Here is a 20809-nt window from a genome sequence, read left to right on the forward strand (position 1 = left end):
GACCTTGATTGTATTGGAAAGGAAAATTCAGTTTTGTATGAGTTATGATAGCTTTTATTTACACACTTATGGGCTGAGATTTGGGGGAGAATCATAGAATAGTTAGGGTTGGAAAGGACCTTAAAATCATCCAGTTCCAACTCCCCTACCTTAGGCAGGAACACCTCCCACTAAACAATGCCACCCAAGGCTCTGTTCAAAATAAATCATTTCAGGTAGAAAGCTCAAGGGAAGAGCAGGCTGTTTTGCATAGTTTTCTCGTTTAGGAGGCCTTCAACTTCAGCTTTGCTTGGATAGTAGTTTCTGATTCACATTCATCTCAGCATTGACCAGCAGGTTGAGTTTTGTACCGTGTGAATTGAAAGACCTTCCATTTAATATTACATTTAGGCAACAACGTGTCTCTTTTGAACAGAGCAGCCAGTATTTCGCAGCTTGCTCTGACTGTTTTGCTTATGACTTCCTGTGTACTTCCAGAGCCATGGATGACTTCGAAAATAACACCACCGTCTTCTCGGCCCTGAGATCCCTCAACAACTTCATTTCGCTGGAGGGGGTGTCTGGGCAGGCGACGCCAGGCTCGTCTCGGAGCGCCTTGCAGATTCAGTACCAGCAGAGGGTGCAGGTGAGGTGTCCTCATCCCGGTGATGCTAGCAGGATCGCTTCAGAGTGATCGTATATTTCCTTTTGATTCCAGGTACTGAGATTGATTTCAGTAAGATCTCGTCATTCTTTCTACAACTGATACTCATGCAAGCTCAGTGGAAGCTTGCTTTTGCTCAACATTCAGGAATCTTTAAATTGTTTTAAAGTGTCAGATATTTATTTCTGTTTTGTACAAATTGCAGAAAGATCCCTTGAATATTTCCTTGCTAGTTATAGCTGCATGTAGCTCAGGGAATTAAATTACAAGTTGTTTTCGTATTGCTGAGCAAATGAGCTTTTATCAATTAATATTTTCTAGCAAGTAATTTTCTTACTTTTTTGCACAATCTTCATTAAAGTTCCTTTGTCTGGACACATGCAGAAGACTTGCCTTGTGTGTGGCTTTGATTTGCTGACCAGCTGTGCTTCCTTGTCTACTGCTGTTCATTTCCACATGTTTGTTTTGAGCTTTTTCCTGTAAGCTGCCTCATGCTCATGAAGCATGAAGTTAACATTTTGGATCCTAAGAACTGCTTATTATTTATTGAAGTTTCTGTGTTGTGTATCTTAATATAATTTCTAGTTGAGACTCTTAAGTATAAAATAAACTTGCTTTTTTTTTAATGTAAATTTGCTTTGCATTTAAAATGAAAAAACCTATATTTTTTGTCTGGTACGTCTAGGATTGCAAAAGATGCATTGCAAAGATGGTTAGAGGAGACTCTTCCTGGTTTATGCAGTCTTCCTTAGTCTTGAATGTACAGGGCTTAGATGTGAGGTGTTCTGTTAATATTGCCTGTGTTCTAGGGTAATTGGAATGAAAAAACGAAGTGTAATGTGGCAGTTAGAAAACAGTGTTATTTTGCAGAGTTAAACTTCCTGGGGAACATGATCTCTGTTTCTTGGGTAGCTGCTGTTACTTTTATGAGGTTTGGGAAGTTCAGTCATTAACATCTTTTTTCTAGATAGAGAAGTACATTTTGTCAGCATATCTCTAGAGATTGAATGAGAAATTCTGAATGAAGAGCTTGACATTTGCTTCTTTCCAGATAACATTGATTTGATGTGGGCTTCTGATTGTGTTGTTGAACTCATCTGCAGTTGGTGTGAGAGTACCATAAATATGGCGATAGATTCCTTGTAACTTGTGAAGTGGCATTCAAGTGTGAGCTGAACAGTACAAGGTGGGAACTAGCAATGTTATGTGCTGTTAATGGTGTGTAATGTCTCTTTTCACACATGGTCTGGTGAGATGGAAGAACAAGCTGGGCAGATCCACTCCAAATCCCAGCTCCTGCAGGTGGAACGAGAGAAGATGCAGATGGAGCTTAGCCACAAACGAGCTCGCATTGAGCTGGAGAAGGCAGCTAATACCAACGCCAGGAACTATGAGGTAGGTACATCAATTGCAGATGGTTTGATGTCATAGACCTAAGTCAGAACATATGTAGTACATCTACGTTGGTGTTTTAGTTTGGATCAGGTGTATATTCTTGACTTCTCATGTGCTGTGCTTTGGTTTGCAGTGGAATGTCTCAGAATGTGTATAGTCAGCTTTTTGGGGGATGAAACTAAACTGAAAGGTGGAGGCCAGGAACAAGCCTAGTGTTCTCCAACTGGTAACAGACACTGTCTTCAGAACAAGACTTCAGCAAACCTGTAGTAAATGGTCCCGGAATACGTTTGCTGTGTTTGCATTCACTCCAGATGTTGTGGTGGTGTGGGTGTCAAGTTCCCAGCACAAACTGTTTTGCTCTGCAGATCCCCTCATAGTGCATTGCACTAACTTGCTAATGTACATGAGAACGTGAACGTCAGAGCCTGGTTTGGTTTATAAACCAGTGATCTGATCACAGGCTGCCATTAGTTTAGCACTGAAGTCATCATGGGTAGCAGTAACAAAAGGTTTTAGTATTTGTTTCTCCCAGAAGTATTTAAGTGTTTTTCTCCCAGATGAATTTGAACTTCTGCTGGCACAATTGCCAGCATGTACTTTGTGTGACTGTAATTAATTGGAGTGGCAGCAGTGCCAACTGTGCACTGTCACACAAGAGAGCTTGTACTGATAAAACAGTGAGCCTCACTCGGGGACGAAGAGCTTTTATTGCTTTCTGGTCTGATGCCCACATATATTTGCTTAGCTACGTTACTGGAATAAGTAGTAGATGTGTGGGTTTTGTAGCATAACAAAGATCTTATATGAGGCTGATTATTAAAAAAGAAATCTTTAAAAAAATCATAAGCATGTTTTGTTGTCTTTCACAAGGGTGCTGGGTGGCAGATTTGGTATGTGGTTGTGAAATAGCGAGTCAGTGTTCCTCTGAAGTCAGGTGTGGGATTAAGCCGAGTTCAAACTGGAGTGTAGTTGAATCAGTCACAGAAACCCGTGAAATACTGGTACACAAAAGGGAGCAGCACTAATCCAGCACTCTGGTAATTACCCTGCTCAGATTCTGTGTTTTTCCAAGTCATGTGGATAAAGGTTTTGGGAACCTCACATTGCTTTGCATAATCCTTGCTTACTATGTAAATCCATGTCTCGATTTGCTTTGATTAGCAAAGCAATTTACTACACATTTTTTTAATAATCAATTTGTGGTAGGAATAAACTGAAATGGTATATGAGAAGTTTTCAGAGGGCAAAAAATATTTATTGTATTGATAATACTGTGCATTTAAACCCTGTTTCTTTTATGTTAAATATCCTCATACAACTTCCAGAAATTCCAGAGGGAAGTTTGTCTTATTAACCCAACTGTTGAGATCTGACTTTCTGGAAATCAATTTGCTGTGCATGGGTCAGGTTCAAATTGGGCATCAAATGGTTTCATCTTTTGAGTGTGCAGTGGAGTCGTGTCTGTGTTCTCACCTTCATGTCTTAGTCTTCCAGATCGCTTTGACTGCCTCTTGATTTTCTAGCTCCTTTGCCCTGTGTAGGTCCTTGACGCTGAGTTGCTGTTGGTAAGATTTGTGCCCCCGCTAGTGCTCTGACCACTGCAATGAGGAACGGAGACAGGAGAAACCAAAACAGCTTCAGTTTTGTGCTACTTTCTCCTTATGTCTCTTTGTGTTTTGTTTTTTTTTTTACTATGACAAGCGAGAGGCTGACCGTAACCGGGAGCTGCTCACGCGCATAAAGCAATATCAGGAAAGGGAAACAGAAGCTGAAAATAAACTGAAAGAACAAATGGAGATGAGCAAATGCTATAAGAAGAGCATGGAGACAATGAGTAAGAAGCTGCAAGAGAAGGAGAGCAAATTAGCTGAAGCCAATGAAGTAAGAACAGAGTAAATTTTTAATCCCTTTGTAGCTTCCGGTGACTGGCTTTGAAGTTCTTGTGAATTGAAAATCCCCTTTTTGATTAAAAAAAAAAAAAAAGACAAACCCAAAACCAAACAAAACCAACAGCCCAGACAAAACAATTGGAAGCACTGTATTTAGGAATAAACCCTGGTGGTATGTGTCTGTTTGCTGTCAAACGTTAGAACCTAACCAGGTCCAGAGACAAGTGAGCAGGTCAGAAGCTGTCGCTGTGTTAATTAACAGTGAGAAGGGATTTCTTAGATGGATACAGAAAAGGAGAAAAAAGTGCAAGGCAGTATAAAGCACCTAGGTCGGGTCACATGACATTGGATAAAGAAAGGGGAAACGATGGAGGAGGTAAAATGGGAAGGTGTTGAGGGAAGTAGGGAAGAATTGTAGCGTGGAGGAGACCAAAGTTACATACAAAGTAGTTCTTCCTGAAATGTCTTAGGTGCCTTTGTGTTCCACTGTAGAATTAATGCTTGGATAATTCTGATTTCAGCTCTTTGGGATGAGAAGACCATCCTTTCAGCCTCTTCAGATACCATTCTAGTTAGGTTCAGCTAGTTCACTTGTAACTTTTCTGTTTAACTGCATCAGCTGTGTACCTCTAGAGTCCTTAAACCTTTCAGCTGCCTAGCTATCACTGGAAATACTTGTGTGATAAAGCAGGTAAAAAGATGTAATGTACCATTTATTGGTGCTTAAAACCAGGGAGACAGTGGCGGCATATGACAGAAACTAAACCCATGTATGAAATGTGTGCAGCCTTTCTGTTTCTGTGTTCTTTTTATTATATCCATCAGTATCAAGAGGAGAACCCTCCATGAATCTCAGTCTAGAAAACACCTTACATATGGAATGTTTTGAGATTTTTCTGTTAAAGGGAGATGAATACTGCCTATTTGGAACAAACCCGTGAGGTTTTCTTTAGAATGAAGATATTTAGACCAACATTTTAAAATCCACTGGCCCCCCACCTTTAAGGAAAGCATAATATAGCTGGTATTTATTTGAGACAAACCCAGATGCTTTCATTTTGGCTGTGTTTCAAGATTTAATTTGGAATGGTTGTGGGATAATATTTTTACTTTAATATATATAGTTGTGTTTTATCATCATCTGGCTTTGAAGCTTGATAATTTTCATGCCAGTTTGAGGTCACCCACTTAATAGGTAATGGAAATGACAATTTGGGTGACAGATGAAAGCAACTAAATTACTTTCTCTTGCCTTTGTTTTTGAGGTGTGTTTGCAGGTCTGAAGGTTTGCAAGAGTGGGATTGTTTCTAGATTCACTGTTTGTACTTTTAATTTGGGTATGATTTCTGTCTATCACCATCCATAATATTTGGCTTGGAGAGTCATAGCCTTCTGTGTTTATTCTTTCTTTCCATTAATTCAGACAATCACTGTATTAAAAGGGAAAATCTCAGAACTGCAATGGAGTAAAATGAATCAAGAGATGCAGATGACAAGCCAAGACTCTCAGAAGCAGGAACTGATGGAACAGCTGGATGTTCAACATAAGTAAGCAGGGGATCAATGACTAGGGAGAAAAAGGCAAACAAAACTTCAGTCTTCTGTAGCTGTTGTCACTCAGAAAACTTTCCACAGCGTTTGATTTCCAATCTTCAAAGGGGTTCTTTGATCTGGATGTGCAGGTTATAACCGTTGTTTGGAACTAGCTCTGAGGTGCCATTTAATTGTACCTTGAGGAAAAAAAACCAAACCCCCAAATTTGAACTTAAAATCTCAGTGATGTCTCATGTTCATGGTAGAGAGTTAGCAGAAGGCATGTGGGTGGGAAAGGCTAATCTGAACTTCATAGACTGAACGGAACAAAAATACCGAGCCTTAACTCCTAGTTGAGGGGTAGTTGAAAGATATGAGTGTGTTGTTTTTTTTTTTCCCTTGCTTGCTAAGTTCAACTCCTCAGTTTCAGAGGTGCTGTTTATTTACTGTGGGTGTGTATTTGCTGGTTTCAAAGTTAAGGTGGCTGTAAATTTTGATTGTTTCTCAAGATGCATGTTTTTATTAAAATTAGTATTTTCTCTCTAAATTAGAGGGAGATGGTATGCGTGTGAAACTCTTGAGAGAGCCAATCTGCTGTAACAATACCATGTACCTTGTTAATAGTGTTTGAAAATGTTTGTCAGAGATACTTCTGCATGTAGGTGGTTTCTGGGTGCTAAATGCCTCTTGTATGTACATCTAATAGAAAATGGCAAGAAGCTTGTCAGCAAATCCAGATGTTGCAAGCAAACCAATCCCATCTAGCAGAATATGAACAGAAGATTAAGGTAAGAAATTCTGTGGGCTATATAAAGCTTTAGTTTTTAATCTCTTCCATAGAAGAACAGAACAGTGTTTTTTCTAAACATAATTACTATTGCAGAAATAAGAGGTTAGTTTGTCGTGTAAGAATGTGATCTGGTGGCCAGCAAGGGTTGAATTTGGCTAAATTGACTTTGATGGTCCAGACTACTTGTGATTAACTGTAACATGAAACACTTCATCTTTATTGTATTGATTGAGAAAAAGCATCTACCTGTGCTTTCTCAATAGAAAGGTGATTTATATCCTTCTGCAGTGCTCTGCAGGAGAACTGTGTTTGATCTTGTGGCAGAGCACAAGATTGCCCTGCAAAATATTCACTAGAAGTGGGTCCTTCTTGATGATTAGAGGAGATCTTGTTCTGTTAGGAACTGAAGGTACCTAAGTGTAGGGAAGAGGCCAGCCCAGGTGTTACAGGTGGAGCGAGAGTCATCCCTGCTTTGAGCGATGGATTGGGCCAGATGACCCACTGACTTCCCTTCCAACGTCATGCAAGTCGTTGATTTGAGTTTAAAAAGTACAATGGAGGAGTAGCTCTTATGAGTTCCAAGTTAATCATTGCTGTCCTCTTGCCATCCCATATTTTCTAGGATCTGGAACAGAAGCTCTCCCAGCAGGAACATGATGCTTTAATTGTCAAGAACATGAAGACAGAACTGGCTCGTCTGCCAAAAATGGAGCGGGAATTGCGCCAACTCAAGGAAGAAAATGCCTACTTCAGGTGAAAGAAGGGTTCAATTATTGGGAGGGTTAGGTTGTGTGAGGTGTCCCTGCCCATGGCAGAGGGGTTGGAACTAGATGATCTTAAGGTCCTTTCCAACCCTAACTATTCTATGATTCTGCACCTGCTACATTTGCACTATATGTACTTTCAAATCCCTCTGTTGGGCTTCCATAGGGGAAACTTTAGAAGAAAGCTTAAATATTACATATAAATAGTGGGTCTGAATTGAGCAGGTTGTGATGGCTACCAGAGGATTTGACAGGATCTGGGTGATCTCCCTAAACACAGTGAGAGCCTCACAGAATGTGTATTGATTGTTCTGAATGTTTGTTAGGTATATTCTGTCATTTGTTAGAACAAAATTCAGTGTTTAAAGATAGTGATGAGCTCTGTACAGCTTTGGGAAAGGAATCCCTGTAGAGCATAGAGACAGCTGATCACTTTAATAACTCTTTTTGCTTAGTTATTGTTGCCACTGCTTTAGAGGCCTTGTGTTCCACCATCATGTTTGGAAAGTTTTAAGTGTCTAAAGCATTCTGATACAGACCTGGGTCTCTGAAGTGGCAATTAGTTTGAAATATTAAATTCCTGTAAACTATGAAATAAGTTGCCCCTAAAAGGTTTTTATATTCTTTTGTTAAAGTAAACTTAATTTCCATCTTTTGCTGTATCTTAGAAAAAAACCCTTGAATTACATGCCTGACCTTACCAGCATTTTCTTATCCTAAAATTAAATCTCTTGGCTTTGTTTTTGTTCTTGTTTCATTAGAATTTTAAATTAGTTCTCTTGGAATCTTTTCTCATGCTTGGGTGTTTTTGTTGCGTACAGAAATGTGCTGTCAACAAATTAAAGGTCATTTTTTACAAACAGTTTTATCTTCTCGGCCTTGCACACCTTAAGCAGTGTCAAACGTGCTCAGCCATCACAGAGCACTCAGAAAGCCACTTGCTGTGTTCCAGTTTTTGTTCAGCCTGCCTGAAGATTGGAGTAGGGAGCCTTTTGTTACTCTTCACGCTGTTTTGCCAATCAGTGAAGCAGATGTGAAACTTCAGGTTCTTCGGACGTAATGAGGGTGGCACTTAAGAGTAGGAAAAAGCCCAGTTTAATAGCGCTGAGTTTCCGTTGTAGCAGTGCCTTTGCAGTGAGGGTTATAGAAGCGAGTCAGCTGAATGCCATGAAGTCTGTTCAGTGGCATTCCAGGGGTATCCAGAAGTTCGTGTGGGTGAGTTGAGTTGCTTGGCTCTTTAATTGTCTTTTCTCTTTTTCACCACAGGGAAATGAAAGAAAACAATGGGTTGCTCAAAGAGGAGGTGGAAGGTCTCCAGAGAAAACTGGAACGCTATGAGAAAGTCCAAGCACAGCTTGCGACCGTTGAATTGGAAAATGAGGTGAGGAGCTGGGAATGTTTGGGTGAGCAGGATAGAGGTTTCCTTTGTTGCCTGTCCTGTCTTTTAGGCTCTTCCTGTATTTTTTACTTGAGATGAGATACTTGTTTTAATTAATGTGTTCCAACCAGGCGTTCCCAGATTTAAATGTCAGCATTAGAGGAGCTATGGCAATAAAGGTGACAAATGCAAAAGGTTAATCTGCTGTTCAGCTGGAGACTTCCTGTAAAGAACTATCTCCTCAGTAGTGTCTTTTGTGGCCTTGCTGTTTGTTTCTTGCCTCTTTTCTGCTAGAAATGTCATTTTTGGTGTTAAGCTCTGCCCAGATACGGTGTTGCTGAACAGAGGTGTGGTAAGAAACTTGGTAGGCACTTAGATTACTGCCAGTGCCCGCAGGGCCAGAATGTGGTCTCAGATGAATAAAATGACTTTGCTTCCATCCCACCCTGTATCAGTCAGACAGCAAGCTGTCAAGAGTTCACCTTACTGTGAACCTGTTGATCTGCATGACTATACTGGTGTCTGATCAGGTTTAGATCATACAATTTGGCATAGACTAAAAGGAAGAAGCTAGAGGGGAAACTGGAGGAGGAGAAGTAGGCACTTCAGCTACTACAGGATTGGTGTTGAGAATACAGCTTGCTTACTTCTCCACTGCCAGGAGTCTACTAAGCTCTAGTACGCTGTTGGTAACTCACAGGGTTAGGTAATCTACAGTGGTGAAGTGTAACATGGATTCTGTGTGTCACAGAGCTGTGGTGACGGGGAAAATGTTTGTGAGGAACGGGGAATGACAACCAGAAATGCTAGATAAGAAGATAATGAAATCCACAGGAGGAAAAGACATTGACTTTGAATGAAGGATTATGGGAAAACTGTGGAAAATGAGCCGTTAGAACTCTGTGTGTCTAACTCTTCTTTTGATCTCTACTTCAGAAACTTCTGGGAAAATTAAAAAGCTGGGAGAGAGTGGACCAGAGCACCGGCTTGAACATCAGGTATGTGCTCACAGCTCTGCAGAGAGGTACAGTTTTAAATGGTTTTCCTTTCTTCTGAATCATCTGATCCTTGCAGTGTGCTGGTCATGTCTCTTGCTAGCTCTTCTTCCTGTGGAGGTTTTTCTAGTACTTTATTATATATAAGAAGAATCATAGGATACACACTGTTATAGGGTACCTTTGGGAGCTAACAGTTGTTTTTCACCAAGTCAGCTTGACAGTGTCTCTAAGGCTGTTTTGAGTTCTCTGAACTCCTTGTGTATGAGCATTCATGTTTAGTTAGAGACTCTGCTAGTTTAGTAAGCGAACTCTTAAGAATATTATGATGTGTTCACAGCGAAGAATCTGTGTTGACAGGATTCTTGTGACAAATTGCTGTAAATATGATTTCTTCGAAATCTGGATATCAAAATAAACTGCCAGATCATGTTGTGGTGACTTCTCTTCCCTAAAGCAGCTGACAAACTGTTTTGTTGTGACTAATGAGAAATGAATAAACTCAGTTTCTTATAAAAGGGGGAAAACTCTTCACCCCTCCAGTGAGGCTTTGTAACAGAAGTGTGTCAGTTTGGGTACTGTTACTTAACAGCTTTCTGACATGTGGAGCACTGAACCAGATTTTTTAAGATCTCTGGTACGTACGTGGTATAGAGAGGGGCTGGAAATAGTGCATTTTCTGATCGTTTCCTTCCACTGCAGGAGGTTTTCTGTGTAACTATGCCTTCATGTGTCCTCCTTCAGCACTGTTTTATCTTCTCTAAATGCTTACATTCTTGTTACACTATCAGAGGTGCTTCTTTATAAATAACTGTGTTGATAGCAGCATTCTAGTACAGATCACCTTTCATACTGGATCAAGGCCTGAGCTGCAACATGAACCGCAGAACCTAACTTTACTAGTTGTTTCTTAATTCCATTCATTACATGTGCCCAACAACAGAGTTGTATCTGCAAACTGCTGAGATTGTTTGGAAGTAGAAGCATTTGAATATGCACCTATGGTTTGGGCACATTATTGCTTCACGTAGATAATACTTGTGTTTAACTTGGGAAAGCTCCCTTAGCTTTCTTACTGTTTTCTGTTTAATGAGGACAATGAACCTTTCCCTGGAGGCATGCTAGTATGACTGAGATCCTCTCCTGCCTCTGCTGAGGATACATACATTTAGATGGAGTTAGAATTGTGCTGCCTCTCCTATGGCAAGGAAAGGCCAGAAACACTATGAATCCTTTTCACAAAACGTGTGCTATCAGACAGCAGAGTAAAAGCTTTTTACTTACCTCAAGCTGTTAAAGGTTTAATGAGGTAATTTCACACTGGGAGAGAAATGGAACCAAGTGATTCTGCCTGTGGAAGTCTAATAACTCCTTCATTTAAAATCAGAATATTCACTGGAAAGTGCTAGGCTTTGATTGGGCCATATTGTTTAGTGCTATTAATGGCGTCTTCTCTTACAGAGGAGGGAATTGCTCCTGAGAAAAACCATCTTTTGCATGAAATTGTAGCAAGTGGAACTGGATGATTTCCTTCTCCCTCTTTTTTTTTCCCCTCTTTTTTGTTGTTGCTTAGATTTCTTACATCATGAATTACATTGCTTCTCAGTCAGGGTTGATGAAGATGGACTGTTCAGCCTGGAGAAGAGAAGGCTGCGTGGAGACCTCATAGCAGCCTTCCAGTATCTGAAGGGGGCCTATAGGGATGCTGGGGATGGACTCTTCATTAGGGACTGTAGTGATAGGACAAGGGGTAATGGGTTAAAACTGAAACAGGGGAAGTTTAGATTGGATATAAGGGGGAAATTCTTTCCTGTTAGGGTGGTGAGGCACTGGAATAGGTTGCCCAGGGAGGTTGTGAATGCTCCATCCCTGGTGGTGTTCAAGGCCAGGTTGGACGAGGCCTTGGGTGATACGGTTTAGTGTGAGGTGTGCCTGCCCATGGCAGGGGGCTTGGAACTGGATGATCTTAAGTTCCTTTCCAACTGTAACTATTCTATGATTCTCTTCTATGATTCTATGATGAGAGATCATTATCCTAGTTAAGTTCCTGGAGTATACTGTTGGTGAATCATAGAATCAACTAGGTTGGAAAAGACCTTTAAAATTATCAAGAGAAGAGTTAATTGCCTATCTAATAGTAGAAGAAAACAGGAGCAAGTTGGATAGTTGTCACAAAGATGCAGAGCAGTATGCTGTTTGTTAATAACTAGGTAAGCAAGGAAGAGGGGAAATGCATCTTATCATACTCTTCATTGGTACAGAGAATGTAAGTTAAGCATGTACAGCATGTGGCGTTTTAGGAGAGGATGGTTTTTAATTTCCTCCAGCACTTCCACAGGGCTTGTTCTGTGTCTGCTCTCGGTGGTTTCTGTTCACTGATTGCCTGGTCCCAGCAGGCTTTTTGTCAGATTGGCTTATGATCAGACCTTGCAGTGTAATTTTATGTGATAATACTTGGAAAGGAGGTGCAGCTTTTAGGAGTGTAGTGGTAATCCTACTGGCTTTAGTACTGGTCTCTTTTTGGTAACAATGAAAGAGCAAAGTGTTTATAATGCTTCACCTTTTGTAGGTGCAAACAAGTTCATTAACCATTTACTCAAAGGCTAATCTTAGGTTTTCTGGTGCTGGTTTCCACTTGTAAGCGCCTGGGTTTTCTTCTTGTGCTCATAAACTATAGCAGCAAAGAGAGCTTTAGCTCTAGAGCATGTTGGTGTGCTGTGTTCTGTTGTGCAAACTCCTGTCCAGGATTTGCCTTTAGAATTATACCTGCCTTATACAGTTGTTATAATATCCTTGTAAGCTCCACAATAGCCAGACAATAAATTAATACATACTGTAGTTATGTTTGGTTCATGTACGCATATTATGCATGTCCTAATCTTTTTTGTGGTCAGTTACAAGTCCTTTTAGGATCTCGATCCTCTTACTGCCACTACCCTGGTATAATTTGCTGTCTCTTATAGTGGGTGTGATTTTTATCTTGTAGGTCTCTTTTTGTGAGTTACTGTTACGCTGCCAGGGATTTGCATGCATTTGTCATGTGTTGCTCTGACTTCATACTCCTGCTGTAGGATTTGTTTTCAACTGTAAAAAGAAAGTCTTCCTTATTTTGGGGTTGACTCCCCTGGAGAAGGACATTCATGGATGGATATTGTAGGACTTTGTTATTAAGAAAGAGTTGCGTTGAGAAAATAAGCTTATACTCTCTCTCTGGAATGTGCTGATGTAGTTTGTATTTCTTCAAGATCTAGTATTTGTGTAATTGAGTCATTGACCATCTTCAGTGAAGAACCGTGACAGACTTGGTTGGGTTTTTAGAGTTGAACTATTAGCTTAGAGATATTTCCCAGGTAGTTTATTAACTGCCATTAAACAACATGTATTTTAACCAAAAAACCCTTGGGGAAGGCTGTGTGTGAGAGGAGGCAGGTGCTTTATGTGGATGATGGCACATAAAATCATCAGTGAGGTGGTGTCCTTTCTCCTGCTGCTGTAGCAAACTGGATTTCTGCTCCAGTCTGGCAGGCTCAGCCTGATGTAAAACCATCAGCTAGGCTCTCAGGAATGGTTAGTGAGTGTAAGGAATGCTGCTGTCAATGCTACATATAAGCAATCACTGTCTTCTTGTCCAGTACTTTGGGTCATAACTTGGTGTGAAAAAGATTTGTGCATATTTGTCTAATGGCATACAGAGTAGAGTGTTTTTCAAACCAGCCCTGTAAACTTCATATTTACACCACACAGTAAGAGTTCTTCAAAGCCTGGTTCTTCTCCCCCCACCCCAAGCCTTAAAATTGCATCCAGAGCAGCACTGGTACTGTTTGACTTTCCCTTCTGCAGCATATAGAAGATATGAAAAAAGAAGGTTTCTTATTCTGTGAGCTTTACCTCTAAATAAGCTTTTTTTGCTTCTGCTTGTTGTTTTGACTGGTATTGCCTTTGTCCTCTAATAAATTAGCCAGGCAACTTTGCTATCCATAAACAGGTACACATCATTTTGCATCATTCTGCACTCCAGGATGTATCTGGTATGTTTTAAAGATGAGATAGTTAGTAAGTTGGATACTGAAGATATTTATAGTCACTGATAGTAGCTGACAAGGTTTAATGCTGAATTTGTCTTTGTATTCATGCATAAATAGCAGAATATTTCAAGTCTTAAAAGACTGGAGTTTTGCTGAAAGGTTACACGTATTTGTGGAAGATAAAGCAAAAGATTTTGTTCGTGTCTTCGGAATCGTATTCCTGTTTTCCATGCCCATCACAAGGAAGCACTAGAGAGATCAGCTCTCTTTTTGTGAAGGGCCATGGATACAGTATGGAAGTTAAATGTAAATCTGACATATCAGAAAGAAAAGCAGTGTGCTTGAACAATGCTGTGTTGCTCAGGGGCTCCAGATACGGTCTTGGACGTTCTTGAGTCACGTCTAGTTGCGGTTATTATATTGGAAGGGAGATCTTGGTGCCTTTGGTGTAAGGCTGACCTGGAGGGACTCTTGGTTTAATGAAGCATGAGTTTGGAGAGTACCTATAGTCGTCCTTCAGTTTGCAAGGGTAGATTCAGTTGGATTCACTGATGATAGTACATTAAGGTGCTCTAGCTGTTTGTGTGTTTGCTGCCTGGGTCTGGAAAGAGAAGTGCATATTGAACAGGAATTCAGGCCAATGCTTAAGGACCATTTTCACTCAGTGGAGCCTGCCAGATGCAGGCAGCAGCCACTGATCTGCTCGACCTGTCCCTTAGAGCCAAAGAATGAACCTGTTAGTGCTGACCTGGGTTTCTTGTGGAAACATCTGTGGGCTGGCTGGCTGACAAATCTTGGGGCCTAGCTTCCTGCAGTGTCTGAGACCAGATAAGAAGAGGAGATAGTGTGAATGTGCATGCATTTCCTCTCCAATAAAGGGTTTAATTAAGTGGGAAGTGTCTCTGTTTAGTACAGTGGATAGCATAGTTGTAATTTGTAATTACACAGGTGCTACACTCAGTACGGGAAGTCCTCCTATGCACATTCTGCTTTTGGAGCTGGGGGAAGGGAGGAGAGAGGGAGGGAAAAGGGAATCATTTCTTGATTCTGCATTTAGTGGTAGATTAGTGCTCTTTTTTCCCCAGTGAATAGGAGAGAAGGGAGAATATTGGAGTTCTCTACTTTGCTTTTTGAATCTTGATTAACTATGCTTAGCTACTCTGTGCTCTCTTCCATACCAGGCATTGAATGTCTTTGCGGTAGTGAATGAAGCTCATAATCTTCTCCTTTCTCACAAGGAGGTAATTTACCTTCCTCTGAATGTCCATTATGAGTAAGTGGTTACTGGTTTAAAAAACCTCAAAAATCTGTTGACAGATACCCAAAGCAGTGCATGTTGAAATGATGTGAGTTGCTCCTATCTGTTTCTGGATATTTCATTAACTGTAACCAAGCAAGATAAGGTTTGGGGGTTACTGATGCTAGTTCCAGTAGTGCCATAATTCTGGCATGATTGCTCCATAGTTGAGCAGGTATTGTTATTGGAGTAGCCTGTTGTATCCCTCTGGTCTTTTTGTCACCAAGCAAGAAATGGATCTAATAAAAAGTGTTTGCTGACTGCTGTCAGTAACTGCACCACTGCCCTGAGCTGAAATGCTAATTTCCATGTTTGGGGGGGGATAAGGGGAATGGATTTCTCTGGGTTGACTGATGGTGCTCCCTACTTTAGAGCTAAGTCTCTAATAGGAAAGAAAATCATAAGTAGCATAATACGAGGATCTTGAAACTTCATTTTGTACATCTAAGTTTTAAGTAAATAATTGTGATTTATGGTCTGTGAACATACTGAGAATTGCATGACTGCTGCTTAGGAGATTCCCAGTGCAAAACAAGCTGTCTCCTCACAGTGGGAATTCCCAAGGCACCAAAACCGAAGATAAACACCATGTAAAGGGAAACACTAATTAAAGCTCCCCACAAACAAACAGCAAAAACCAAAACAAAAGGAGAAGCTGTGCTGCTTAGAAGAAGCTTTTATAGTTGAGGTCTCAGCTTACCTCATGGGACTGTGTCTTCTGATGTCCTGAATAGATACAGTACTACATTTTACAGTTACTTTTAACAGTTTAATTTTGTCATAAGAATTGCTTTCCATTGAAGGTTTGATAAATGTTGAAGAATTCACTCTCCAAAGAGGTCAAATGTGACTTCTGACTTGAGTATGCGTGCAGATGTTCTATTCTATGTGGTACTTTATGGGTCTGTGAGCACTGCAGCTGGAAGAGGTCCTGCAGAGCAAAAAATAATCTAGAATGGAAACCAGCTTTCAGATGGATTGCTTCCTTTATCAGCTTATTGTGTCGGTGCAGGAATGCCTGTGTTGTTCCAGAGCAGGGCAGAGGGAAGTGGCAATGAGCAGCCAGGATGAAAATAAAGGATAAGGATCATTTATATATAAAGGTTATGTATTCAGTATACAGGTAACAGATGAAAGCATTGCTTTTGAAGCATTTAAAATCTTGAGAAGCGCCTGAATTGTTCCAGAGGGGATCTTTGTCCTTAAGAGAGTGAGGTAGAGGTTTCAAGAGAAAACAAATCACAATGTCTTACAATAATTTACATGGAGAAGTCTTGGAGGCAGCTGTCACCTATTGAATGTGACATACAGCATATGCTGGAGTATTGCTCTAAGCTCTCCTATGCTTTGTTATCTTGTTATGTTTAAAATATACATTATTCTTCAGTTTCTGCAGTGCCTTAGGTTTTAGCTTTCTGTGACAGAATGCTTTTTGTTCATGGTGGAGAGAAAATGTTCCTTTGTCGTCTCAATATCTGAAGCTGCAGTTTGTGCAGAGGAGTCAGAATGCAGTTTTAGGAGACTTCAGGCCATGTCTGGGTTTTGTAAAGGAGTGAGGTATTCAAATGTGATGTTTGGATGCCTGATGTCAAATCTGTGCTTTAGCCAGAGTTTAGGCTTCTCCCATTCTTATGCTGTTGATCCACTTAATGCTAATTTCGTGACAATCTGCATGTCTTTGTATAGATATCCTATAATACTGTAGGTCTGTTCCTGTCAGTACTTCATTGAAGTGCTGGGCAAAGCTTCCTGCCAGATTTTCTTATCTGATATTTTCTCCCCAAAAGCTGTACTTATCTCTGATGTTCAAAAAATATTACTGTTCTTTCTCTTTGCCATTAGTGCTTTTGTTTCCATTTGAATATATCAGAGTAATAAGTCTTTGAGACTAAAGGAAAGATAAGGAAAAGTGTAAAACATAATGGATGAATACCTGATACCCAGGCAGACCGAGGCTGTAATGTATAATCAGAGACAGAAGTAAGCAAGCTCACATCAAAAAGATGTCTGTCCTTGCTTTGCATTTCAAAGCTCTGGGACTAGTTAAAGAAACTGTCTTTCCAGGATCACAGATCTGGCATTCTGGAGACAGAGAAAACTATTGAACAAGAACGTAGCACGTTATCCATCTTCTTTGTTGCATAATTTGAGGAACTTCGGTAGTTTGCCTACAGGAACTGTATGGAGAATAATGATATCAAAGAAAAGATGGATGGTTCTTACCAGGGGAGTAAGAACTTTACTTTGGAAGATGCCAGTGGACGCTTTTAACTGGAAAATATCACTTCTTTTTCCATCTCACTTCCATTTTCATTGTTTTTATCAGAATATAGAATGTTGTCCCAACTTGAATATAGAGTCACTTCCCAAATCAATAAACTTAAGGTGCTTTTTCCAGTAGGAGCAAAAGTGAGTTTAGAAATGTGTGCTGGTGGTGTCTTCTGCATAGCTGGTGGCTTGTTTGCTGCAGGGGACCCACCAGTCAGATGCTTCTAAATGAGTGTTTGAATGCTGTTGAAAAACAATTGGCTGAAAGTAGCTTGCTTTCTTCCAGCATGTAGTGACCCATGTTATGTGTAAATGGCTTGAACTTAGGTGCTCACTCTGCTGTGAAGGAGAAGCTTTCAAAAATACGGAGGCTTTTATAAAGAGCCACTTTTCCTGCATTAAGCGGTTCTGTTTGCCTTAAAGTGAAATTATCATTTAAATAGCAGAGACTAATGAGCAAGGGGATGGTTTGCTGCTGTCAGAGAACTCAAAAAGCTCATCCTTGATTCTTATTCAGCCTCTCATTTGGCCATTTGCACAAACCCAATATCACTGTAATCTCTAGCTCATTTTTAATTTCGCCTCTGCATTTCCATTTCAGCATCTGTCAGTGTTTCAGTTCTAAATTTTCTTTTGACGTGCTGTGCCTTCCCTCTCCCTTAGATGTGCAAGGAATCTACCTCCTTCAGTGGATCAAGGAGTACCAAGGTGGATTGTGCCAGGCTAAGGCTTTTTGTGTCTGGAAACTTGATTAACTCTACCAGATAAAACACAATAGATCTTATTTATTTGCACTTCACTGAAATACTTGCTCAAGAGAGCCACTTGGGAGAGTATAAACCATGCAGAAGATGAAAATTAAAAGAAGAATTGTAGGGTGTATATGGAATTATTTAGGCAGGCATAGATTTAATATTGTTGAAGGGAAAATGCAAGGGTAAGTAGAATTCCTTAAAGATTAACCTTAGGATCTGCTTTTTAGTATTTCTGTTAATGGTTTTGGTGCAAAAATTTGTTGTGTGCTGATAAAACTTGCTAATGATGCCAGGTTCAGAAGATTTGTAATTACCCAAAAGCCGGATGTGCAGATCTGAGTGGCCCTAAGGATTAGAGAAAAGAAGTGGCACAGAATTCACTGAAACAAAGCACAAGGCTCCATGGAATTGGGAGCTGAATACAAACTTCTTTTGTAAAATGCAGTACGTGCAGTGGAAAGGACTAGAATAAGGGCTCTGTACTTGTTTACAACAGGATGCATGCTAATTTGCATGCATAGGATGCACCAGGAGAAAACTTCCATGAAGGTGGAAGTGTTCAAGTGCCTCTGTAGATGGCCTGGGAGATGCTTCTTGGAGTTCTGGTCACACTGTGGAGGAAGACAGTGCGAGTTGAGTGCAGAGAAGGGTTGCTGGTTCAAGCCCAAGAGCCTCCTGAGCCAGTGGTGAGTGCAAGGACTGGCCTCCTTTAGCAAAGGCTGGCAGGAGATGGAGAAGAGGTTATTTCCAATGCTGATACGGGTAGCTCAGGGATCCTGTTTTCAAATGGAGCTTTCTGTGGGGTTAGAATAGCTTGTGGAAGATGGAGCCAGGCCTTTTCAGCAAGATAGAAGATAATACATGCCCAACTATTTTGTGTAGCCAAGACAGTTAAGAGCTGGAGGTGTGCAGAATCTTCTTTCCTTCCTTGCCACTGATGCAAAATGCAGGGAGTGCCTTGGGAAGGTTTTTTTGTGTGGTGATTATTGTGTTTGTGTGTTTGGGTGTTTTTAGTGTTTTTCTTTTCTCTCTAGTGGCTGCTAACACATTAAGATGTGTTCTGCACCTATTTTGGTCATTACCTGGCAGTGAAATGTTTGTTCTAATGAAGTCATGTCTGTTGCACAATGGCATTTTGTAAGAGGATGATACATTTTGGAGTAGCGCGTTGGAAACCTCTGCACACTGAAGCAGCTCTCAAGTTTTACTGCCTCTTGCTATAAACGGAAATGAGATCTGACAGAGAGCCTGACCTTTCAACAGCAATACTTTTGGCTTTTTTAGAAAGGTATTTACTTGATTTCAAGCATCTCTTCTTTCCCTTCTAGTACCACTTTGAGTCAATCCTTACAGATTCTCTATACTCAACTCTTTTGTCAGTGAAGTTTAACAATTGCTGTGCGTCTTTGTGGGAAGCAATCGGCAACTATTGCAAGAGCTGTGTTCTATCATGCGTTATTCTCGTTGGAATTGCTTTTGAGTTCTCATTACTTCTTTTTTAAACTCTCTTCCAGAGATGCACTGATATGAACAGAAAGGATGATCAGGTTTTGGCTAGGAAGAAGTAGGAAATTCTGGATTTCTCTGAGTTACACCTTGCTGACCAAGTTAACTTCTTTTCTGTTCTAATGACACAAATCATCCTCTTTCTGTGGTACACATGATGCTGTTCAGCGAGGGCTTGAACTCATAGAACCACAGAATAGTTAGGGTTGGAAAGGACCTTCAGGTCATTCAGTTCCAACCCCCTGCTATGTGCAGGGGCATCTCACACTAGACCTTGTCACCCAAGGCTCTGTCCAGCCTGGCCTTGAACACTGCCAGGGGTGGAGTATTCACCACTTCTTTGGGCAACATGTTCCAGGGCCTCACAACCCTCCTGCTGACTTTTCTAAGGAGGACAGAAAAGGGGTATCTGGCTTTGACTCAGAATATGTTGAGTATGCTCAGTTAGAGGAGTCAGCTCTTCATCAGTTTATTTAGACAGCTGTCCTTGATAACCTCACAGCCCTTGCTACTGGCTTACTTCAGAAGATAATGCTTTAACCTGGTTATGAATTTATCTTTTTTAGTCAGCTTTGTAAGTACATTTACACCAAAAATTTCTTCAACCTCTTTGTATTCCCAGGGGTGAAGCTTTGTGGCTTCAGGTGGGTTTCTGCAAATATAGCAGCCAAGGTTGGTGGCATCAAGCCTGTTTTGTGACAAGCCTTTCATTTAGGCCTGATGGTTTCCAGTGTGACTTTGGCAAAGACATCTTCTGCCTTCTAGATAGCTGGCCACTTGTCAAGGTCACACAACACCTATTGGCTCACCTATCTCAAGTAGCTGGCGAGGGAAATGCAATTGGCACATCTTAGTAACTGATCTATTTGGAAGGGTGGTAGAGAGGAAGAGTGAAAAGTGCTCTGAATTTGTTTTCTTTCCAGGTGGGTAGACAAAGATATGGGAAAATACATGTGCTCCCATTTATGGCTTATGAGAACTGCTGAAATGTGCTGTTTCTCAGTGTCAGTCTTCTGACTGTAGTTACATATTGAGAACAGCTTCTTTCTAAAGGTCTGTTTCTTGAATCCTGTCCAGTTTTTTTCCATGATGGTGTGTCTAGATCAGTAGAGTTTCATAGAATGTCAGGTTGGAAAGGACCTTAAGGATCATCTGAGTTAATCTTTCATGGCAAAAGCATTGTCTAGACAAGATGCCTCAGTGTCCTGACCAGCCAAATCTTTAAAGAGTCCCATGTTGGGGAAGAGTCTGGAGGATAAAAAGCAAATCCTGAACTTTGCTTTAGGGTCAGCCATTCTGCTTCGTGTTTCCATGATGAATGTTAAGTATTTGCCAGAAGTCACTTCATGGACAATCTCTAGTACTGTATGATGTTTAGTAGGTAAGGGTCAGACTGATCTGGTAGTACACAGTGTTAAAAGAGCTGCACTTTGTGTCTAAGGTTGTATGGGTTACAGAATATATATTTGTCCCTTAGGTACTAAAACATCAGGACAGTTCCCAAGGTTTTAGCATTCGTATCAGTCAGTGGATTTGTGAGGGAGAACAAGATTCTTTTGGTATTAATT

General features: G+C 40.6%; 1 protein-coding gene across 5 annotated transcripts in view; it reads left to right on the forward strand.

The window, feature by feature from the left end:
• The window catches only part of MAD1L1 (mitotic arrest deficient 1 like 1), a 372249-nt gene that overhangs the window by 1144 nt on the left and 350296 nt on the right, over positions 1-20809 (forward strand). For all 5 annotated transcript variants that reach the window (XR_009726062.1, XM_061357021.1, XM_061357019.1 and 2 more), the window contains exons 2-9: positions 478-625; positions 1898-2038; positions 3743-3922; positions 5354-5478; positions 6170-6251; positions 6876-7006; positions 8284-8398; positions 9332-9393. Coding sequence is in view for 4 of the 5 variants with exons in the window: in XM_061357019.1 (XP_061213003.1) it covers positions 478-625; positions 1898-2038; positions 3743-3922; positions 5354-5478; positions 6170-6251; positions 6876-7006; positions 8284-8398; positions 9332-9393 (984 nt within the window). In the remaining variant the exon portion in view is untranslated. The remainder of the gene's footprint in view (positions 1-477; positions 626-1897; positions 2039-3742; positions 3923-5353; positions 5479-6169; positions 6252-6875; positions 7007-8283; positions 8399-9331; positions 9394-20809) is intronic.

Source organism: Neopsephotus bourkii, unplaced genomic scaffold (genome assembly GCF_033783945.1).
Source record: "Neopsephotus bourkii isolate Nb327-2 ecotype Australia unplaced genomic scaffold, CSIRO-AGI_Nbou_v1 NB_882, whole genome shotgun sequence".
In the NCBI taxonomy this organism is placed as follows: domain Eukaryota; kingdom Metazoa; phylum Chordata; class Aves; order Psittaciformes; family Psittacidae; genus Neopsephotus; species Neopsephotus bourkii.